Source organism: Haemaphysalis longicornis, unplaced genomic scaffold (genome assembly GCF_048455015.1).
Source record: "Haemaphysalis longicornis isolate Haplotype H1 unplaced genomic scaffold, Haemaphysalis longicornis Haplotype H1 scaffold_6, whole genome shotgun sequence".
Classification (NCBI taxonomy): domain Eukaryota; kingdom Metazoa; phylum Arthropoda; class Arachnida; order Ixodida; family Ixodidae; genus Haemaphysalis; species Haemaphysalis longicornis.
The window spans coordinates 156618190-156642056 of NW_027526407.1; the positions used below are offsets into that span (position 1 = coordinate 156618190).

Genomic DNA, 23867 nt, shown 5'->3' on the forward strand with positions numbered 1-23867 from the left:
GCCCAAGAAGAAAGAGTGCGGCCTGCTCGTACCAAGACCAGAGCCCAAAGAGAACGTTTATTGTTCGACAAGAGACACCTAGACGCATACGCACGTGACCCGTCACGTGCGACCACAGCAACGACATCTAGTTACAATTAACACAACCAAGCGCCCACAGTGAGCGGGCGCTCCACTAGAGGGCGCCACTACACCACATCATCTTCCCGTGCAAAAGAAGTTCGCACACTCTGCGAATTACGCCACTACACCACATCATCTTCCCGTGCAAAAGAAGTTCGCACACTCTGCGAAATACATACAGCATCTTAAATGCACACTGCACATATTCGCGAAGCCACTGAGGCTGCTTAGTCTTACGGCGCGGACGCGTAGACGTTGAACTTGCATTATTTGACGATCCAGAAACCCCCTCATTTTCCCTTGTGTTGTCTACATGGCTATTTGGATCTGTTTGTTCACTATTTTCTTCCTGACATTCCAATGGTTCCCGAGGGACAATGGATTCAGACCTTGCACTGGTAGAGACCTCCGACAGATCAGGGTCTGTCTGAACACTGGGGCTTGTCCCTTCTGACAACTGTAGACTAGGGGACTGACTGTCACAAATGTCCAAGTTAGACAAAGAGTACAAAAACTCTTTATGCCTCGACGAGAGTTCAACATTGTCAAAGGAATACGGTGCTGAGCCAACCTCGATTCCTTTCGGAACGACTGTGAGTTTCGAAGCGTTCCAGATCTTTCCATCACTGAGCTTAAAGGTGAAAGGTGCAACCTGAGCTTGCACTGTCAACGGCTTACTATACTTCAGAAATCCTTGCTTACGGAATTTTACCTTCACAACATCTCCCACCTTTATGCGGGTCGGCTGCGCACCTTTCCTTCTGTCAAAGTACTGTTTAGCTTTATGCTGCTTCGTGAAGACCTGATTCCGAACATGAGGCAGGAAATTGTCCGATTCTGCTGCCTTTTTACGTATCCTGAAGTTGCTAATATCCACTTTGGAACGAGGCTGACGTCCATGCAGCAAAAAAGCTGGAGAAAGACCTGTCACTGAATGTGGTGTGACCCGATACGACCCAAGAAATTGTGTAATGCTCTTCGAAGCATCCTTGCCTTCAAGTCTGGCTACCTGTAAATGTTCTTTGAGAACTCTGTTAAACCGTTCAATCTGGCCGTTAGCCTGAGGGTAATAATTCGACGAGAACACGTGGCGGATACCTTTCTCCTTTAGATACTCTTGCATTTGTTTGGAGACAAACTGGGGTCCATTATCCGTCACTAAAACCTCAGGGAGCCCTTCCCGACTGAAAGACCAGTCCAACAACTTAATGACATCTTCAGTTGAAATGGAATTTGTGCCCAGAACCTCAGGCCACTTAGAGTAGTAATCGACTAGTGTAACAAGAAATCGGGGGTACGACACATCTAACGGACCGACGATGTCCATTCCCAACTTTTGCCAAGGCCCTTCAGGCCATTCCACTGGCTGCAACGGAGCTACATGAGGCTTAGCAGACTTGTCTGCCAGCTGACAAACGTGACAATGCTTTACATGTTCTTCAACATTGCGATCCATTTGAGGCCACCAGTAACGTTCCCGGAGAAGTTGTTTCGTGCGTACTATTCCTTGATGATTTTCATGTGCTAACTCGAGAAATGTAGGTACCAGTACACAAGGGATAACTACACGGTCATCACGCATGAGTAATCCGTCCACAACAGAAAGTTCATCCCTTACATGAAAGTAAGCAGTTAAATCACTGTGTACCTTTTTCTTATCAGGCCAACCCTTGGACACATACTCTGCTACCTTCTGCAACGTTACATCGGCCTTCGTTGCCAGCTGCACGGTTTCTTTATCGACTACTGATGTTACCAGCGACACTATCTCTTCTTCCTGAAGTTCCTGACCGGTCTGAATGGGTAATCTTGACAGAGCATCAGCCACCAGATTTTCTGACCCTTTGCAATACTCGATGTCAAAATTGTAGTACAGCAGACGCGCTGACCACCGTGAAATTCTTAAAGGTCTCCGACCTGAGTCTCCTGCGGCTAACAAAGCAACTACAGCCTGATGGTCAGTTCTAAGTGTGAACCGTCTGCCCCAAAGAAAAATGTGCCACTTTTCGCACGCGAACAAACAAGCCAGCGCTTCGCGCTCTCCCACAGAGTATTTTCTCTCAGTCTCCGACAAAGTTCTAGATGCAAAGGCTATGGTTTCAAGCCGAGAACCATACCGCTGCTGTAGTACCGCGCCAATTCCCACATCAGATGCGTCGGTAGTTACTACTACAGGCAAGTCAGGATTAAAGACTTTCACAACCGGAGAACATGTGAGGCACGCTTTCAACTGATCGAAACTGCTCTGAGCATCATCAGACCAACAAAATGTCTGACCCTTCCTGAGCATGAGGCGAAGTGGTTCAACTATCTCTGCATAGTTCTTTATGAACTTAGCATAGTATCCTGCAAGACCTAAAAATGATTGTAGTGACTTTATGTCCGTAGGAGCGGGAGCATGAACTATAGCTTTTACTTTGCTCTCCAAAGGTGAGATGCCCTCAGCCGAAATCTTGTGACCCAAAAAATCAAGTTCCTTGACCGAAAAAAGACATTTGTCGTTCAACTTCATGCCACTGTTTGCTATACATGTTAAGACTTCAACCAGGCTCGCGTCATGCTCAGCTTGAGTCTTTCCCCACACAAGAATATCATCAAGATAGCAAACAACATTTCTGCAATTTTTTAAGATCTGAGACATCATTTTTTGAAAAACCGCAGGCGCCGACGCCAGACCAAAACACACCCTCTTAAACCTGAATAAACCTTCATGAGTCACGAAAGTAGTTAAGTCCCTACTGCCCTCTTCCAGCAACAACTGATGATAAGCCGACGCCAAGTCAAGCTTAGAAAAACAAACAGCACCATGAAACATCTGCAACAGCTCTTCAACATGCGGTAAAGGATACCCATCAATGATAATTGCCTTATTCGGTTCCCGGAGGTCCACACACAGCCGAATGTCCCCGTTCTTTTTCCGGACGACGACGAGTGGCGAAACCCACTCCGAGGCGTCGACACGCTCAATGACATCATTGTCCTCGAGGCGACGCAGCTCGCTGGACACTGGATCACGGAGAGCAAGAGGCAATCTTCGTAGCTTAGATGCAACTGGAGTCACACCTGGCCGCCGTTGGATCTTATGCGAGACGTCCTTGACAAGACCCAACTCGCCGTTGAAGAGATGTTCGAAACCCGGGGGCACGTTCACGGGACACTGTACTGCACACACCGATGCTAGTCGACACGTAAGAGACGCACCGTCGATCTGAATGCCCAGTTGCTGGATGGCGTCGAGCCCCAAAAGAGATGTCCCTTTGTCGGTGACGTAGAATGTGATGGAGCAAGACCGTTGCAAGACTTGAACAGGAGCTTGGAATGAGCCGCGGATGCCGATACGTTGTTTGGAAAAATTCCACAAGTTGACGGAAGCCTTGGACAGCGCATGCTGTTTACTGAAATGACGCTTGAAATCTTCGACAGTCATCAACGACACGGATGCTCCGGTATCGACTAAGAGTTGCATGGTCACTCCGCTGACTTCGGCTTGAACGACTAAGTCCTTTCTTGGAGGATTGTTGACGCTGACTTCAGCTTGGACGACTAAGTCCTTTTTAGAAGAAGTGCTGACTGTTAAGACGGAAGATCTTGCGGGTGCGTTGATCTCCGTGGATGCTGGATGCTCTACAGGTTCCGGTGTCGAAGCGGATCCCGTAGCTTCCTTCGAAGAAACTCGATGCACTGGTGCCGGCTTACGGCACATCGATGCGAAATGTCCCCACTTATTACAAGAGTTGCAGCGCCGATTTCGGGCTGGACAATTTTGAAATGCTGAATTATGCCATTTATTTCCGCATCGTTCGCACAACTGAAGCTTGCCTGCAAACTTCTGCTGAACTGTACCGCGGAACTCTACAGCTGACTGCGGATGGAAACGTCCATCTTGGAGGCCACCATCTTGCCTTCCCGAACCCGGTGGAATGACGTCACGGCCTCCCCGGCTGGCCAGGCCATCTTGAATTCCTGTGCCGCCATCTTGAGCGCGCCGGCCTCCCCGGCGGCCCATGCCATCTTGATTCTCCACGCCGCCATCTTGAGCGCGGCGGCTTCCCCGACTGTCATCTTCCGCGACGCCACCTTCTCCTCGTCGACCTACTGCTTGTACTTGATGCGAACCGAAGGCTTGGTTCGCCAACGACAAAGATTCAAAACTCCGACCAATCTCTTCAGCTTTCTCCAAAGACAACCTTTCGCCATGTGCGAGCAGCTTTTCTCTAACCTGGGGGTTAGACGTTCCATGTATGATTTGATCTCGGACGCGCTCCGCGTACGTAAGCCCGAACTTGCAACGTACGGCTTTCTCCTTTAGAGCGGTCACGTATTCTAAAAAACTTTCCCCCCGAAATTGACGACGGCTTGTGAACTCATGTCGTTCAACAAGCGTATTTGTGGACGCAGCGAAGAGCCGGTCCAGCTGCTCCAAAAGTTGGTCGAATTTTGAAATGGCCGGAGCCGAGGATGCGGTCACACTACAGTCGGTCGCGGAGTCGGTCACGATAGGGCTGGTTACATGAGCGTCGGTCACGTTACTGGCGGCGTCCCTCCTTGCTTCGTCCTGCTCCGCCTCAGCAAAATACCTTCGTTGCCCCTCCCTACCCAAAACACTGACGAGCGCCGACGCGCGTCGTCCGTCATTCCAGTCGCTGCCGCCAGCCGCCTCGAGATGGGCCTGAAACAATTTTTTCCAGTTATGCCACGGAATCGGAGGCGGCCCCGGCAATTCGAGGAAAACGGGCAGGTTATCGAAGAGGCCCATGCTGCCAAGCAGGAAGGAGAGAGACGCAGGAGCAGAAGCAGAAGAACGAAGTAGGGCGAGGCCTAAACGACGGTTCGACAAGCGTCAGCACAAAGAACGCTAGGCCTCGCGACGCCAGACGCGCCGGACAGTCACACTCGAGCGAGGTCAAACGCACTCACGTTTTCATTCTGCCGGACCCGTCGACGATGTCGTCGCAGCAGAAGAAAAGCATCCCATCCTCGTCGCCAAAAAGATGTTGTGTCGTGGGCGACGGCGAGCGGCCTCGGCGGCGACGGGAGCGAAGGCTCAGCGCGCCGGGCCCACGCACAAGCCCAAGAAGAAAGAGTGCGGCCTGCTCGTACCAAGACCAGAGCCCAAAGAGAACGTTTATTGTTCGACAAGAGACACCTAGACGCATACGCACGTGACCCGTCACGTGCGACCACAGCAACGACATCTAGTTACAATTAACACAACCAAGCGCCCACAGTGAGCGGGCGCTCCACTAGAGGGCGCCACTACACCACAAGGATCAAGGTTTCAACGCCACAGCGTTATAATTGTGAAAATGGCCGCGTCAGCTCAACTCAAGTACTCCGTTGTACTGGCTTATGCGAGCGCGCAAAAGGACCCGCAGCTGGCATGGATGCTGCCCAACATCCTGGCCGTCATGTGCCAGCTCGCCCCACATTCGTATCGATATTTAATCGGTTTAGGACGACTGGATGAGTCCATGCGCAGAAAAGGAAGCGGCCAGCCAGTGCAACCGATGTTTGACATCGATGCTACGTCGTTGCCAGGCCGGAAGCAAGCGTAAGGGAAATTGTCAGCGCATATGAAGCGAGCCGAGCTTCAGTTTGGGGGTAACGTTCAAGACAGGGTTACCACCCATATCATGTGTGTCCGTCGGCTGTCCGTCCGTTGTCCGTCGGTTGTCCGTCCGTTTGAAAACTGCGCTGAAAGGGAATGCCGATTTTTTTTTCTGGATCCTTACGTAAGCGCGTTCGTCGTGTCGCTGCTAGGCTTCGCTGTCTTCGAGAGGGCCCACTTCATGCCGCTGTAAATGAAGAGCACGATGAAGTGTTTCCTTCTGTGCAGTACATCTCCCGAGAAACGCCTCGCATCGCTGACCCACGATACGTGCCTATAGCCGGCAAACAAGCTCGAATGGTGTTTGAACCCTCGATGCCCTTTGTATATCGGGCATGACAAGAAGCAGGGCGATGTGCAGGCTTGTCTGCGTGGATATGCTTTTCGCGCGTGAAATTCCTGTCATCAGCAATGATTTAAGCTGACAGTTCGCCGTATATACTTGTGAACATCCACGTTTTAGTTCTCGCCACTCTTGCAGTGTGCAGTCGGCCAAATCTTTAACTAGCGTGCACCAGCTGCCAATTTTCAGTCTTATGACGCTCTTAGGAAGGAACAGCCTAGCAGACAACGGGCCTGTTGGCAACCTGGCTTGCGAGCTGCTTGGCAATCGACCTGTTTGCAACTTGGCTTCTGTCAAACGCCGCTGACGCACGAAACGTCCCCGCTCGCGAACGCTAGTTAAAGATTTGGCCGACAGTGCATCAAGCCGTTTGGGATGGCGAAAGCACCACGTTCAAGCGCACGAGCGGCACCAGATCGGGAAGAAAGAAAAAATCAGATGTAAACCGCATTCTGCGAAAGAACACTTTTGAATTCTCTGAAAGGCGCCTCGCCGTCTGACTCACTGGCCAATTTTCGTTACGAAGTCTCCGCAATGCACATCGGAAGCGCGCACTTGTTCGAGCGAGTATATCACGAGCTCAACCGTCTCTTTGAGTCAGCCAAAAGGGATCGCGCAGTTTTGAAGTGCATGACCAGCTGCCCTGCCGTCAGAGGTGTCCACCAGAGTGCAGCAGGTGACCTTCAGGGGAACTGGCACTGTTCCTCCCAGCAAGCAGCACTCGGGGGGAGGGCCTTCGAGAAGGAGGGCAGAAGAAGCAGCAGAAGCGGCTCCTTCGATCAGGCGCTGCTCTGGCGGCGGCGGCTGTAGCGCCACACGCGGAAGTTGAAGGTGGCCACGAAGAGCGTCCAGGCGAGGCAGGGCAGCATCAGCTTGGCGGCCCGCTGGCTGATGGGGAAGTAGAGGCGCGCCAGCAGCGCCATCACGCCGCACAGGAGCCCCATGTCCACCAGGGCCTGCAAAAGGGAGAGAGTGCGGACACGCAGTGGCTAAGGAAGAGTGGTATACTAACGATGACATACGGAAAGAACAATGGCGAATCCAAGAAAGAGGCAAGGCAGATAAAAAACGAATAAATGGAGAGCTAGAACGTCGCTAGAGATGTACAGGGCTGAGAAATTGGACGTTAGAAAGGAAAATTTCCATGATAATTCCAAGGGCAGCGCTTTTCTTTTTGAGGCTAGAACAGGTTGCTTGCAAACTAAGAGCTTTCTGGGGAAGAATACACAAAATGATGGGGTATGCGTGGTGTACGGAAAAGAAACAAAGTATGCGGCACATCGTGTTAGAATGCGAGGGTATCCCCCCAAATCTACTTCAGGGAAATATTCGGCTTCGAGAAGCCTCAGGATTTGAGGGTAGCGCAGAGGGAGTTTGCTAAGCTTTGCTAAGTTTTCTTTGGGGTTGCGATGTTCTTGCTTTAGGCTACGCTAAATGCTGAGGGGTGAGACCAAGTGTAGCCGGGTTGTAGCCAAGTTTAGCCAAATGTTGCCGGATGAGGCCAAGTGTAGCCAAATGTGTCCCGTACACTGACCGCGGATCCAAAGGGAAACAAGCCAGGTCGACTCCCAGCTCCCTTGTTTCTACAGCCTTGCACCACTAGTGGAAGCGGCGCCAATATTTTTGCGTTTTATTATCCCAAAAGGACTATATTACATTTTAAATGGTGCACTAAAATGTACGCATACGCATGCGACCCTTGTGCTCACTCGAACATGCTCGAAAGCCGGCTTTAGTCTGTGGCTTTAGTCTGTGGCTTGGAGCAGCAACGGCCTTGGCAGATGTGTTTGAGTGGTTTTCTTACGAGAGTCCTTCAATGCTTTTGAAGGACTCTGGTCTTACCTTTCTTCGTCCCGTCATTTGCGCTGTTTTTCTTAGTCTAACAATGTACCAACTGTCCCGTCAGCATACCCTTCCGGCCTCGCTGTTATTACACCCTATCTGCACCCGTTACAGGCGGCGCACTTCTTTCGATGTCTGGCTTTTTCGGCGTTTTCGTAAGTATGCGGACCTCGGCCGACACTTGTTTTCACTTCTCCGTCATCTTCAACCATAATCTCCGCAATCGGGACACCCTTAGCTTCCTCTTAAAATGTGGTATTTCGGATCAAATGCCTAGAGTTTACTCAGACTAGAACGAAGTTATGAGTTGTCGGCACAGCGATAGGTTCAAATGTCGCCAGCGCGCATAGGAACGCCTGGCTTGATGTATACAGCTTGAGTGTTGAAAGATGGACCAGTTTGCTACACTTGTACGTGCATTTGGAGCCAAGTATCGAGCTGCAGGAGGCAAATTACTCGGACGAACCCTCAAATCGCTGGATACGCAAGAGAAAGAAGGGACGAGTAATTGATCTAGAGAACAGGGACAGTGTGGAGGCGCAGACGGGCTCCGGACACGAGCATACAACGGTCCTTTCTCCACACAAACAATCTGTTCCACATCCCGTTATCCTTTCTCTCCACGCAGCTCCTGCGGACATAACTGCACAAACTGAAACGACGGAACCAGGGTTTTTTACAACCGCAAGGGTCACGGGCAAAGCCCTCATTGGTTCGGCAAGACTCACCCACCCTGCAGGTACGTAAAAACTAAAAAAAAGGCTATATACCAGCTACCAGTAACCACCAGCTACCAGCTACCACCAATATTTTTTGTGTATTTTGCTGACACTTGCACAGCATGTGGCCAATCCTGCTAATTTCTGTGTTATAGAGTGCACCTTGTTTTCTGTGCTGATTTTAACACGAAAGTGTTTTATTCCGGGATTCAGAAGATTTCACTTACGTCATATCCGTCACGGCAGTGACGCCAGTACAATGAAGCAAGCGGCCTGTAAAAGGTGCACTCCTGCACTCAGGGTCTTCTTGCGGGGAAGCAACGTTTAGAACTAAAGAGTACGTAATACTTTGGGTTGTTCGTTTTCGGGTTTTATATTTTAACACGAAAGTGTTTTATGCCGGGATTCACCAAGCTTCACTGACGTCATATGCGTTATTGAAATGACGCCAGTGCACCTTTGCCGAAGCGACCCGCCAGCAGAACGTCGCTCGCCAAGCACACCCACAAGACAGCCGCCGACCAGCAAATCATGCACAGCTTCAGATTTCGCTGCATATTCACTTTCGTGTTTCACCGATTCCTGAAAGGAATCAACCAGTTTTTTTTTCAACTTCACCTCGCTGCAATACCTCATATAATATTCTACTGGACGAATCTCTGTCCGACGAAAGCCATTCCACGGATCTAAACGTGTCTGTTATCGGTGCAGTTATTGCTAGGTTAGTCGCCATGGTTAAATTAGTTCGTGGCGTGCTCTCAGGAAGGGTCCCGCACAGCCCAGGCCGTAGACGAGGCAAGCCACAAGCATGCTCTGTCGCTGGGCGCGCATCTGTGCCCCACATCTCAGGGACGCGTAGCCAGCTTGACGCACTTCGTGGTCGCCAGGCTAGCAAAACATTTGTTGGAAGCGCCGCTCGCTGGGAAAGTACGTGCTCAGACCCAATATGGGAACGCACAAATACCTCCGGTTGCTTCTGCGGCTCCTGAACGGAAATGCATGAAGGGAACCGCTAGAACACATTCGGCAAGTCGACACGAAGAAAGCGTTTGACAAGGTCAAGCAGAAACACATTCTCTCCAATCTGACCAGGATTTAGGTAGGCTTTCGCGAAACACCTCCAATCATAAAAAAAGGAACAGTTTCGGTATATGACAACGGAGTAGCAATGTGTTGGATGCACCCTCGTCTGCGAAAGGTGTTTCGCGAAAGCTTACCTAATGGTAAGCTTTCTACTATGTCTACTATGTTTGTCTACTATGTTTTTTTTTGAGATTACTCGTGAGTGGCTAATTACATGGAGAGGAAGCGTCGTTTCACTGGACTCTCAAATTCGTGAAAGCCTGATCAATTCAACTACAGAGCAGCGGCCTGTCCTGCTACTATCTCGATCTCGGAGTCCCTCAAGGCTCCATTTTGGATCCCCGCTCTTTAACGTTGCCGTTGCTGCTACGCCGTCAGCGGACGAATGGCGTCACAAACCAGAAGCGACACGCATGGCGTCGTGATAAGCACCCGCTCAACGCCAGCGCGCGCCCGGAAGGTGTTGGCGTCAAGGAACGTAGTTCCCTTGCAAAGCAGAGCGATAAAAGAACGCGGGGCTCTGCACAATGCGACGCCTTGCTTTCGGCAAACAGCAGTGCACCTACCACGGCGTACTTCTGGCGGGAGTAGAAGAACGGCGGCCACGCCCAGTTGTGGCACAGCCCCACCGCGAAGACGGCCACGCACGGCCTGGCAGGTCCCTCGAGGCCTCGGCCCTCGCGGAACACCAGGAAGGCCGCGTAGCCCATGGCGCTGTTGAACAGCGCCCACAGTGCCACCTGGCCGCCGCTGCCCGGGTAGACACGCGCAGCCGGACACCGCTGCGGAAAAAAAGGACAAGCGACTCAACCGCAGTCGGGAAACGGACATTTATGAACGAGTCGGCACAGTGGAAGAGGAAGACAAACACATAACTATGAAGAACAATAATGCGTGGCAATGTACGGACAGTGGTGTGCCAGATATAGCCCGGCGTAGTAGAAGTTGCAATACGCTGATCGTGCGACCCAGGAACAAACGTCACCGCGAAAATACAAATTTTGGTGTTTTGGTGCAAAGACGCCACCCTGGACTACGACGATTCCACCACGGCCGAGATAGAACACGTGTCCTTCACTCTTAATAAAAAAGGTCGTAAAAAGGTAGTAACGGCCTTATTTACTAACTACGAACCTTACTACCCCGTGGTTTTGTACGTAGGCTCTGCATGCCACTAACAACTGCATGGTTAGTAAATTAACTGAGTGTAGGAAGTAGTATGCGCTAGATTAAGGTCGTGCTTATGACTAGGTTGTGCATGGCCAGTTAGTAAAGGCATGTAGCTCAGAAGAGTGCTATCCCTGGGACTTTACTAGTGGGGGTAGTGGTGCTTACTGCCTGCTTCGGTTAGTAATTCTGACAAGTGCTACATTTACAACCGCCAGTTACTAAGTACCTAGTGTATAGTGGGACAAGTAACTTGTTAGTTAGAAGCCGCCGAGGAAAGCCGACGATGAGAGCCTCCGGGCTTGTTTCATACCCCGGGAAGTTCGTTGTGGCCCCGAGAAGTTCGAATAGCTCCAATCAGGGCTCTCGCTGCCTGAAGTTTGAATTCCGACGAATGGTAGCGAAGCGGTGAGTCAGCTGCGCCGCCAATGGGGAAGGGGAAGGCGACGCCCACGCCGTCTCCGTGACCTCGCCTCCAGGCGTAGCGACATGCCCTTATTTGGTCGTTCTCAGATGCGGGATTCGGCCGCGCCGCCGCGACGAAAGGGAGAGGCGCCTTGGCGGTTTGATCCGGTGTGGACGAGGCGTGACTCGGCATCGCTGTCGGCGCGTTGCCTCGTGCAACGCATTTGGGCCAGACGCTCTGGCACAACAGTGCTGCGCACGTATATGCTCAATTCTGAAGTCTGCCACCTTGGTCTAGGACCCGAACATTAAAATTCTCATGACTAATTTGAGAGAATTCAAAATCCGGCTGGGCGCTTCGTTACTAACTCGTATACTTGTGATGTTATCGTTACAAGTTTGATACGCTGTGTCTCATGGAACTCTCTAAAACTCCAGTGTTGCTTCTTAAAATAGATTGTATCAGAGGAGGTAGCAAAGAACCAACGTCACTACCTTCGCCCTCCACGTATACATCCAAACGAAGGGATAATAGCGACAAAATTGGTTAATTGTCATGGCGCATATCCACATTCCAAACATTTTTTTGTAACGATTCTGTTGAAGGCAGAAATGCCAGCCATGGTAATGTTATTTCCGTTCCGTATTAAATTTTCTCCGCTGCGTTTTTGTAGCATTTGCGTGCAAGGGCTACATGACTTGTAGCTGTTTCCGTTGAGTTTGTGGCAGTAACCTGAAACTCTCGCTGCTGGTCGTGTATTCTGGTGTTCACGCCAAACATTGTAGCTTTATTCTTTGTTTTCGAGTCGTGTTTTGTTATACTTGTGTTTATTGATGTGTAATAGGAGCCAACGTGAATGCTGTAGGGCTAATGTTGGCATCTTATTCACAAAATAACAATAAATAAATAAATAAATAAACGTTACATTTTAGTGCTCGTTCCGACCAAAAGTATCGTTTTTAAAACACGAAAATATTTTTTCCCGGATACACAAATATTTCGCTGACGTCATATCCGTCACGGAATTGACGCCAGCACAACGAAGAAAGCGGCCTGTAAAGGGTGCACCCCTGCACACAGTGTCTTCTTGCGGAGAAGCAACCTTTAGCACTAAGACCACGTTATACTTACGGCTATTCGTTTTGGGGTTTTATATTTTAACACGAAAGTGTTTTACACCGCGGTACCCGAAGATTTCACTGACGTCATATCCGCCCCGGAAATTACGCCAGTACACCTTTGCCGAAGCGACCCGCCGGCGAGAAGACGCTCGCCGAGCACACCGACAAGACAGCCGCAGACCCGCAAATAATGCTCAGCTGCAGATTTCGCTGCGCATTTCACTTACTTTCGGGTTTTACTGATACCTATGACAGAGGAATCAGCCACAGTTTTTTGTTGTTGTTTTTCGGTGCCGGTTTTCGTTTCGTTCCGACAACCTGGTTGCGGTATCTGCGAGGCGCATAACTGATGCTTAAGCGCACGACCGGGCGGATTCGGACAGTGTACGTAATTAAGGCAAGTGGTTTACCGCCATTCGATATATTGTTTAAGCAAATCGCCGTGCTCCTGGTGTACCAAATTACCGAACTCCCAATGTTAAACCTATACCTCTGCGGCACATACCTCGCTAAATGGCGCCAAGGGTCCGTGTCCATTACGGAATGGCTGCAAGGCCATATTATGTACCTGCTATCTTCAACGAATTGCCTGACGAATTGTTGTCTTCAACTATGCGGAAACCCTTGCGTGTTGCTATTCTAGCATAAATTTGAATTCTGCGGAAGTATGTATGTTTGTGCGATGACAGTTTGTTATTTCTTTGTTCTCTAATTTGCTTATTGGGGATGAGAAAAATGCCACCCATGTAGCTAGAATCCATGTTGATTTATTGTATTTTTGTTTGTCTGTTTCTTTTCGTCTTTTCTGTTTGTCTGTTATTCTTTGCTTTCCTTTTTTTTCCTGCCTTTTATTTTTTGTTCTTCTCTTTTTGTTGGTTTGCTTGTCTTTTTTTTTCACCTCTCTATTCAGTTATCGCTGCCAATGAGTGCTTTTTACAGAAGTGAAGGCCAATGCTGCCGGGCGACGCCGCGCAAGCCCACCTGTAGGCTTTGGAAGGCCCATTTTACCTCTGTATGCACTCATGAATAATAATTTTGATTTGGTTTGAAAAACAAAAAACACGTTCGGCTGACTCTCATAACTACCACCTACACCCCCTTATGCCCACCTGTACCAGGCGGTGATTATCTAGTTTCGCCTGTCACCGACGTGCTGATCCTGCGCAACGTCGCATTTTCCCATGCTGTCGTGACGGGCGTTGAGAACCAAATCAATATGCCGTTTCTAAACTGTGGTTTCTCCGGCCAACTCCTTCCTTGTGGATTGCCACCATAGCCGCACTTCTGCCCTTGGGAGAATGCGAGCTTTCCACTGTGAATACTGGCACCTCCTAGGACGCCACAGACGACAAGCAGGACTCATCGTCGACTGCTGCTGATGACACTAATCACAGCGTTTGACCTTTTGCGATCAGTAGCTACACTACCGTTTTGAGTCATATCAGGGCATTTTCCACTTCAACGACCGTCCTCTGGTTCAGACATCGACGGTCACTCACATCAATACGGGCGATGCGAGCCCTATTCGCTCATCCCATGCTAATGAAGCCGAGAAGCAAGAACGTCATCGAGCCATCCTTTAGCCAATGGGCATCACCTGTAGTCTTGGATCATGGCGCTTCTGTGTTGATTGCCCATTAAAAAAACGGTTTCCGGCTTCCACGTATTTATGACTCCCTGAATTGCCTGAATGGCGCGTCCAATTTTTCATCCAGCCATCTTAGATCTGGATACTGGCCAATCGCTACTGGATACTGGATGCTGGCAAATAGATTCGACCTTCCCCGAAAATGTGTCCTTAGTTTCGAGTGTGCCGACCAGTGCAAATCAAAGCGACAATAAAGCCACTGTGGCCGCTGTTACTAATTAAGCGACAGGGCCTTTGCATATCTGCTGTTCATCTAGTTCACAGCGGAGGATGGCGTTGATTTCTGTGTGTGAACTTTACTTAGCTTGACCACTTCGAACATTTTATGAATTCGAGAACTGATCAACGGATTTCCAAATGACTGGAGACAGGTCCCTTCCAAAGGGGTTTGTGTTCCCCGTCCGTTTCAACGAAAAAATAAATTCGCAGCCGATCGCCAAAGATATCTATATTCCGCTATATCTCCTGTCTCGTCCACTAAATATCTAGGTCTTCTTATTTCTCATGACCTTAAATGAACATCCCACATAAATCGCATTACCAGTGACGCGAATCGCGCGCTGGGCTTCCTCCGACGTAACATAAACCTGGCTCCGTCCACAGTTAAATAATTGGCCTACGAAACGCTTGTTCGCCCTAAGCTAGAATTCGCGTGTGCAGTCTGGGACTTACCGCAAGCTAACTCATGTACCATCCTTGAATCCGTCTAGAACCATGCAGCCAGATTCATCTTTTCCGATTATTCATACCACACAAGCGTAACACATCTTAAACGTAAAGCTAATTGCAAAGTCTCAAAACACGACGTACAGCAGCCCGATTTTGCCTCTTCCACAAATTCTACAACTCGTTATCATGCGAAAGCCTCTGTATAAAAACTGCTCAAGACCCATCGAATCGCCTCAACCACTCAAAAGCAGTATACCCACCTCACGCACGCACGACCGCCTATCTAAATTCATTTCCTGTTTTGACAATCATCGAATGGAACAGCCTTCCCGAAAGTGTCGTCATCCAAACAAACCCGACTCAGTTCAAAGCTGCCGTAGAAAAACTTTTGCACTGATTATTTTTGTGTTGTGTATGCGATTATCTTTAGTGGTGTGATCTACTTCGTTGGTTGGCATTGTACGCTTTTTTATCAACAGAGCGTGCTTGATACCCTCTGTATTCGTGATGCGCTTGTTCGGTTGTATTTTTTTTCCGTTTGTTGTCCGGTTGTTGTGTAATTTTCGTGCTTCAACACCCCTCATGTAAAACCCCACCCATTGGGATCTTTGAGGTATCTGTAAATAAATATGCGTGAGTGCTGGTGCGTAAGTAATAATGCTTTAATACGTTCTTTACTTTTCGATGAATAGACAAGTCCGAGCGACAAAGGAAAACTTACAATCAACGCCGGCTTTCATGGCTCGAATTTGTAGGTGTACGGATAGTTTGGTTACAACAAACCAAGCTGCGATTAAATGCCACAAAGACAATCATATAATTTTGCGCCCAATCAATAAGCCCTTAAACGAAAATATAAATCTCAAATACGAAGGTCATGTTATTTCACGGGTACATAAATAAATATTCCTTGGTGTTTGGTTCCAAGAACAGTTAAACTGGTCACTACACGTAAATCATTTAGTTACGGCTCTGACACGAACAGATGGATGCCTTTGCAAAATATCACACTCAATACCGCAATAGTTAAAAAGAAACATGTATGCTCTATTCTATTCAAAACTAACGTACGGAATCTTTGTGTGGGGAAACACCTCACAAAATAATTACAATAAGCTTGTTGTATTGGAAAAAAAGATAGTACGGTGCTTCAAAAATTTTCAAGGGAAATTCCAAGATCTGCCAACTTCACCTTTGTTTTCAAAACACTCAATACTTAGAGATGACCAGCTGCATTACTTTAGACTTGTCCAGATGGTACACAAAAACAAGTTATACGTAGATGGCGACGAAGGAACACGTCACTACTGTGTACGGCGACCAATCAGACGTACACCTAAAACTAGGACTAACTACGGCAAACAATTGGCCACCTAGCAAGTACCACTAGTCTTGAACATCCTAGCGGATAATTTAAAATTTAACACTAGTGCAACCGTATTTAAGACTGAAACCAAGGCGATGTTTAGAGAAAAGAAAGTGAGATATGACAATCAGTAGCCATGTCTCATTCTAAGGAATTTAAACTGTATTGTGTGAAGACGTGATTTTTTCTATAGACATAACAGACAATCAGTCAAGAAATGTGTCGTGTTCTATTGTATCTGCTAGTAACAGGTATTGCAGAAAAAAAGTTTTATGTATAGAGTATAACTTGTGATTCTCATTATAGGAAATGCACGATTTTTTGTATGTTTTCTTAATTTATTTTTTCTCTCGGCATTGGTGGAAGTTATTGCTAAGCACGCATATTTGATTGAAGCGTGTCCTCTGTTGTGAACTCCAGAGGGTCAGGAGCCCTCGTTAGGCACGCAATGCCTTTAGCTCCTGCCCCGTCAGCAGGCATTGTAACACCGTCTGCTGAAAAATAAAGTCTTCTTCTTCAAATGAGTGAAGCGCATGTTTTTATCAACCTAAGATAATTAGCTGCTTAGTGACCGCTTCAATGCTGTTAAGTGCGCTTTTAAGGGATATATATATACCGGGTGTTCAAAATTAAGTTTTACGTTTTCCTTAAAATCAGGCACTGGGCGGCACGCGAACACCAACTGTGGAAATTAATTGTGCCCAGCAGGACACAGAGTGAGATTATTACCGCTGCCAGCAGCCCAATTAACTAAACTTGGATAATTATCTTTTTGTTGACTGCAGTAAGTGGGTATGTTTGTATTGAAAAGTTAGAGGCGGTCGTGTTTCCACACAGCATTAGTCGGAAGAATTCTTCCAGCGTGTCTGTGCCCCGAGATATCCGTAGTTCTTTTCTTTTTTGAATGGTGGAAATGACCAAGAGTGTAGAGCGTGCGGGCCACTTCAGTTCGGACTTTTTAAGAGGTAGTTGTCGCTTTCGCAACGTCTGGCAAATGCAGCGGCAGGCTTGATCAGTGCCACAACCTACTTCTGACACGTGAAACTCCGCCTCGTAGTGAGGACGACACGAATACGACCGGGAACAAAAGCTGCTTCATCGCCTCGAGCAGGCTAGAATGATGTGCCTGGCTTTAATTTGTCTCACCACCATTCTTTCGTGTGTATTCTAAAAAGGCCGTGCACTGGTTGCAACACGGATAGGCGGGCTAGTTGGTTTGACATCTTAACGGTAACTTTTGCTCACTCGATACGGGAACACAGAAGACTGCGCTTGTCTTCGTGTTATCTTTTTCTGTGTCCCCGTATCAAGTGCGCAAAAGGTACCACTGGTTGCATTCGCTAAATGAATTCGACTTCTCGTTCAGCAGTTTCAGCGACTTCACAGTGAGCAGGATGTCGTTGACTCAGTGTGGATGGCGGACAAGGGGGTGTCTACCTGCGCCAGCTCGTCGTGCTTGGTCTTGATGATGTAGAGTCCCGCCAGGCCCCCCACGTTGGGCAGGAGCACCCAGCTGACAGCCTCGGAGTTGTCCATCGTCGCTGGTCCCGTCTGCGACCACAACAGGGCGTGGTTGTACCTGGCCCCTACACGCTCCCTTATGGCTGCACCGTCGCCTGACCATCTCGGCAGCTGCAGATCATACTGCATAATTTGAGGCGTAAACAACGGGAACCAGAAGAAACACGTAGATACAGACAAGGCGCCGCTTCCAAGTAAACTTTATTAGTGAAAAACGCTGGGTTAAATACACTGTTCTAACGTCATGAAAACGTCACACAAACAACGTGGGCAAACCTACACGTGTCCATCTATGAACTCGAGTTATTTGAGTGATAATGCGACCGACGGTGCATTGGTGCACTTGTTTCTCGCCTTATGAAATGAAGTACGCCTCCACAATCTCTCTTTCTTACCTATCTCTGACCCATTTTAAAAACGCCAAGAAAGCGGCAATCGAGCTCCAAGAAAGAAGGCGAATTATACACGGAATGCACCATGGGAGTTGTCTAAGAGATTCTCAGGAGTTGTTAGAGGTGTTATATTGTTCAAAAAGGCAGATGTTTCAACGACAGGGCGCGCGAGCACTGTTGGGCACTGTAAAGAACAACGCTGGGGGACACATGACAGAGCACTGCAAAAGGTGCACTCTGCAGGGTACTAACTGCACTCCGTTCTTCAAACAGGCCTAGTTTTTAAAATGGGTCAGAGATAGGCAAGAAAGAGAGATTGTGGAGGCGTACTTCATTCATAAGGCGGGGAACAAGTGCATCAGTACACCGTCGGTCGCCTTATCAGTTATCACTCAAAGAACTCGAGTTCTAAGATGGACACGTGTAGGTTTGCGCACGTTGTTGGTGTGACGTTTTCATGACGTCCGAACACTGTATTTACCCTAGGTTTTTTTCACTATCAAAGTTTAGTTGGAAGTGGCGCCTTGTCTATGTTTACGTGTTTCTTCTGGTCCCCGTTGTTTACCGCATCACATTATTCAGTACGTTGAACTAGCCCTGGTCAGGTCATGCACGCCGGCAGCTTCCGCACTTCGGGACGTGCTAAAGGAGCTGAACGCTTGGTAAAAGCTCCCACGAAATCTGCCGAGTTCCCGGGTCACGCGACGGCTTCGGCTTACTGACAGGGTGAAGACAGGTTGCGAGGGGCCTATGCGTGGTAATAGGTCTGCGACCTAGCGCGCACGAGATCGGGGAGCGCTCACTCGCCGGTAAGCTTCGCCGGTAGAATTTCTCGTACGCTATATCAAGACGGCGGTCGGAAAGAGGGTATCAGTTCGTTTGTTCATACTTTGTTTATGCATCGATTGAGGTAAAACCCCCTACAGCGTCGCTGCTCGTCCTTTATCACAGAGTGATGAAACAGTAATGCAGTCACTGACCAAGTCAAAGAAAGTATAAAGACGTCTCGGAACCCGTACGGGTTTCCTTGTTCACAATGAGGCAAAAATGGACAAGTTGTCGAATTTAAAAGTGAAGTTTGTGACGCAGCAACCGCACCAGTGGCGACGGATCCATCGTATCGGAGTGCGTTTGTATGAACGATGATTCCAGCAAAAGACGTGATGTCACGTTTCGTTCTTTGCACAGAATAGTAGCGTTGCCAAAGTCAATATCGTGCCGCTGCTTGTGCGTATGCTCGGTAAACGCATTAGAGGTCAATTTTTGGTTTTTCACGTCGCGTTGGTGCTCTTTCATCCTTCTGGGGAACTTTTCTGATCGTCGATGTAAACCTGGTTGCAATCGGCGCGGGGCATGCGATAGACAACGCCGGGGAAAAGATTATCGGGCAGCGGGTCCTTGACTTTCACGAGCTCATTATCACACAGTGGAAGGGCTGGAGAATTTTTTTGAAGCACTGAGGTCGCAGGGAGTTTTCGGTCATCCATCGCGACCGCGGCGAAAAGCGGCTTAACAGCTCAGTTGTAAAAAACGATTTTCCCGTAGTTTGAAAATGGATACTTTCGGCTATCTGAGAGGAGGTTTCGAGGTTATAATGCGATATAGTCTTGCATGGTGTGACATGCAAGGAAGACTTCACTAGACCAGTACACCATGTTGGGAACATTCCTTGAGGCGCGAGTAAGGTCTTCGTCACCTGCAGAGCTAGACTGGCCTCTCTGGTGTAGCTTCGGCTGAAACTCTCATATCTGGGAAGGCGTTCGTCCTGATACGGCCAGGGGCGGTATTCACGTGTTTTGTCCGTTTTGTGTCCGTTTCGAAAGTGTCCGTTTTGAGTAGGCCCTGATTGGCTAAAAGGGAACACGCGGTTGCGCCGCCAGTGTTAGTTGCAGCGTCGAAGAGCTCTGTGAGCCGCGGCTTCTCGGAGCAGACGATTTGGAGCAGACGATTTTTCGTTGCCTTGTTGTTGGTTCGCTGGCGGAACAATAAATACATAAAAGATAAATTGAAATAGGTTTAGCCTTTAAAATGTGTTTACAAGAACAGTTGCCCAAGAGTCAACCCAAAGCTCGCCTACAACTGAAAGTACATCCCAACAAAACGGACGCAAAGCGGACAAACACGAGAATACTGCCCCAGGGGTAGGATGATGAACGCACGTGTGGATGTATGAATGAATGAACGAGTGCTCGCACTGCAACCGGCCCTGGTAGCACCAAAGGTTGGCGACCAAATTAAAAAATGTGGGGTCAGCCACACTACATCGGCGCCGACACAGTCATCAACCTGTCATCCTACACTGGAGCGGCAGAGGCCTTTCGAACAATTTCATCATCATCATCATCATCATCATCGTCAGCCCATCTACGTCACTGCCAGGCGAAGGCATATCCCATGGATCTCCAATTATCCCAATCCTGTGCTAAGGAAACAAGTTGGTTGTAGAATTCAAATTTATAATGGGAATGGCAGTTGGACTAAATTTTTAAATTCTTGCTTTGTAGATTGCTCACTACGCGTGCATTCACAGAAGCTCATTCACAGCGAATATTTGCTCGCTTGTGCATCCCTTCGAGGCTAGGCAAAATGCGAGACATATCACCGGCGCGATGGGAGGGGGGGGGGTCATCATCTGTAGACTATTTGCAGTGAAGGACACAATACGAGAAATAGACGCCAAACGTCAGAAATTTTCAATTAAGCTGATGTCTCAAAGACATCCCTATTTCATATTTGCCGCGCTCTCGAGGTGCAGCAAACGAGTTGTGCCGCGCCTCCGCCAGATGGCGCCACGGGTCCCGCGACCGAGAGAAGACGCATTGAAACATCCCTCTCGCGAGGGGCACGATCAAATGCAGAGCATTTCGGGGGCGCACGACGTTAACTAGTTTGCGTTACGTTAATGTAGTTGCACTTGTGGCAACTGCTGACGAGAGAGCGCTCGTCAGCAGTAATTTGAATGAGTCAACGATATAAGGCGCGTTTTTAGCGTCCCAATCTGTGTTGGCTTTGTGGCTCAGTGGATAGAGCGCCGTGTACCTTGAGTTCCGCCTGCAGGGTCGAGGGATCGAAACCGGGCGCCCGGATGGTAGTGTTGCGAGCAGAGAGCAGGCGAGGAGGACGCGGGGGAGAGGGCGCAGTGGCCGACGGGAGCGGACAAGGCACACCGGGAACGGGTCACATCGTGAGTTACTGAAATGCTCTGCATTTAAACAGGGAAATTCTATGAGACCAGCGAAATTTGTGTCTAATGTCGACGAAGGTCTGGCGAGCGCCTAACGCTACTGCTGCAGACACACTGCGAGACACGTTGCGGGCAGGCCGAATTAATGAAGGGAACTCGGTAGCGCTGCGCGATCACAAATTCTGGCCCCTTGACACGTCACTCAAACGCTCACCTGCCCACAATGAACTTGCTTCGCTAGGCCACGGGCTTGCACGCCGCGCTGCTCAGAACCGCCCGCGCACGGGCTGACGGCCGCTTCGACGGTCCAGAAGAAGCGGTGCCACGGAGCTCAAATTGCAGGCGATCGTTAGCTGGCCTCACACTTGTTCGGGCGGGCATGATCAGGATGATGATTGGGGTGGTGGTGTTGGTGGTGGCCCGAAGAATGGCGCATACCCACTTAGGGGGATTGGCCAAGAAGAGTTATGTTTTCATTACAATCAATCAAGCGAGGCAAAATAATGGAGTAGACGAAAGAATTTGGTCTAGGTTAATGAAAGAGAGAGAGAGAAAACACAAGAAAAAAAAACCACAGAGAGAAGAATAGGAAAACTATAGTAAAAATCAGCCTAATCGGAATGTTTTTAACACTGCAGACGAGCTGTTTCCGAAATGAAGGAGTGGCTGGCGTTGCATACGTCCCTATGCTATCGGCCCAGCCTAGTCCCCCCAAACGACAAAAGCACCGGTACAGTTAAAGGCAGTCCAAGACGTAGCAGGGGAATCTCCAGCCGCCTTCTCCGATGGTTGGAAAATCGGCGGCAAAAAAGAAAGAAATGCTCTTCGGATTCAATTTCTTGGCAAAAGTGGCACAAAGGGGTGGTTATCAGATTTGCCCTGAATAAATACCGATTAAGTGGTGGCACACCACAACGAAAAGAAGTTATCAATACTTCGCACAAGCGAGTTTGGCATAAACTTCTCTTCCAGCGGTACCTGAGGTTTTCAAGTGACTAGCCGTAGAAAGCGGCGGTGTGAAGAAGAGAGGAAGCCGGGGGATTTGCTACGTGGTGCAGGAAATAAAAACGAGTGTACGGGCTTTCGCGTGTTTGTCACACCTTGTATTTTATTGCCGAAACAGGTCGTTCATCCTGTTAGCAGAACACATAAAGTATACATTATTTCTCCTCAACGTTAAAGTAACTATTGTTCGGTGAATAAACGCGGGCTTTGCGCGAGAAATGACAACCCACACGTGTAGAACGGGAGGAGCTCGACTATGCAACTACTGTTACATGCGTACTTTATCATTTTTTCTTAGTTTCTCAAAATTGTCATCATCCTTTCCCCCGCTTTTTTCCACTTCGATTTTCCCTTAGATTTATTTCTTCACCTCACTCCCCATCACAGATATCGTCATCAGCCTTCTAAGGTCCACTTCAGGACGAAGGCCTTTCCCACTGACCTCGCAACCGCTCCTGTCCTGCGCTGCTCCAATCCATTGTTTGCCTGCGAACTTTCTTATTTCGTCCCTCCATCGATTTATTCGCCTTCCCCTTCTGAGATCGCAATGCGACTCGGCCAATCCCCCAGAGCGGGTACGCGCAGTTTTTCTTCGCTTCACATGTGCAGCTTTCCCGCTCACGGCACTCTTTTCAACAGTGATTACCCTGTAGTTATTTAGCAAAATGTAACGCTTTTTTTCGCGCAGCTAATGTTAGGGGTGCAAACTCGCTATGTGCGTAGTTTCAAGCCTCGCACGTTGCGGGACTAGGTTCCTGAGCCTTGGAAACTATCCCATAGAAAATATTCAAATCCAGGACACTTGTTTGAGTGTTTTCATCTTCACGTTGACTTCTTGCTTTACGCCAAGTATCACTTTCCTGAAGTGGTTTTGCTAGGTTCCTGAGAGGTCGGAATTTTGAGCGAGACAGTTGGGTATGCACCAACCAACCGACCAACCAACCTACCAAAGAACAACAATGAAACAAAGCCATGGGTGAGGCCGGGTGGCGTGTTTTTAAACGCTTCGCTGCACAGACAACCCCCGTGACATGCGTGATGTCACTGCGCGCGCTACTCTTTTGAGTGGCCGCCAAAAGGAGCGTGGCGTTCGGCCTCTGTGGCTCGATGTAGAGCACCCAGTACTGGCGCTGGCGGCTTGGGTTCGAGCTCCAGCAGGTCACTTAGTTTTTTTTATTGCTTTCCCTATTTTTCTAAATTTAATTTTTTTAAAACAACATAAATCTACGTGTTGCTTTTGTTGAAAATACTGGTTTGGTATGTTCTAGGTTGCTTTAGGCATGGGGCGCTGCCAATCGCTACATTTAATTACCGTTCTGCATCGCGTGAACCGACATGTCATTTGGGTGCGCTGTGCAGCGAAGCGTTTGAAAATACGCGGCCGGGGTCGCCTCATTGGCAGATGTGGAAGGGCCGCCGTCTCAGGGAGAGGTCTAGAGATCAGCGAAGACCCTGCGCCTTTGGGAGGACGCCTGGACTGACCATCGCGTACGGCTCCAGCCGACCTGTGTAAAGCTCTATCCTTCGCGGAAAGCCCGCCGTGCTAGCGCGAGGCCTCGTCATACCGCAGTTCTATAGGCTGCGAGGGTGCCTGGACACGCCCCTGAGTGTGAGCTCGGACGAAGAACCATTTTGGCTTTGAGAGTCGTCGCTGCGACGCGAAAATGTCA

The 23867-nt window shown here is 49.0% G+C and overlaps 1 protein-coding gene and 1 long non-coding RNA gene across 2 annotated transcripts; both read right to left on the minus strand.

The window, feature by feature from the left end:
- Positions 1 to 321: 321 nt before the first annotated feature.
- Positions 322 to 5377, minus strand: LOC144141223 (uncharacterized). The gene is made up of 2 exons (XR_013316489.1): positions 5041 to 5377; positions 322 to 4792 (listed from the first exon to the last, which is right to left on the minus strand). It is a non-coding gene; the product is annotated as an uncharacterized LOC144141223 (long non-coding RNA).
- Positions 5378 to 6569: 1192 nt separating this feature from the next.
- Positions 6570 to 17643, minus strand: LOC144142015 (translocator protein-like). Its single transcript, XM_077673445.1, has 3 exons — positions 17533 to 17643; positions 10285 to 10500; positions 6570 to 7030 (listed from the first exon to the last, which is right to left on the minus strand). The coding sequence occupies exons 1-3, from the start codon at positions 17629 to 17631 to the stop codon at positions 6854 to 6856; spliced, it is 492 nt and encodes a 163-aa protein (XP_077529571.1). The 5' UTR covers positions 17632 to 17643; the 3' UTR covers positions 6570 to 6853.
- Positions 17644 to 23867: the final 6224 nt, after the last annotated feature.

Bases quoted from the DNA above. Each gene is read 5' to 3' on its own strand.
- LOC144142015 (XM_077673445.1), bottom strand. From the start codon at position 17,631: ATGGACAACTCCGAGGCTGTCAGCTGGGTGCTCCTGCCCAACGTGGGG. The intron at 10,501-17,532 runs GTAGACACCCCC...TTTTTTCCGCAG, and splicing joins AGCACGACGAGCTGGCGCAG to CGGTGTCCGGCTGCGCGTGT. The intron at 7,031-10,284 runs GTAGGTGCACTG...TCCCTTTTGCAG, and splicing joins CCCGCCAGAAGTACGCCGTG to GCCCTGGTGGACATGGGGCT.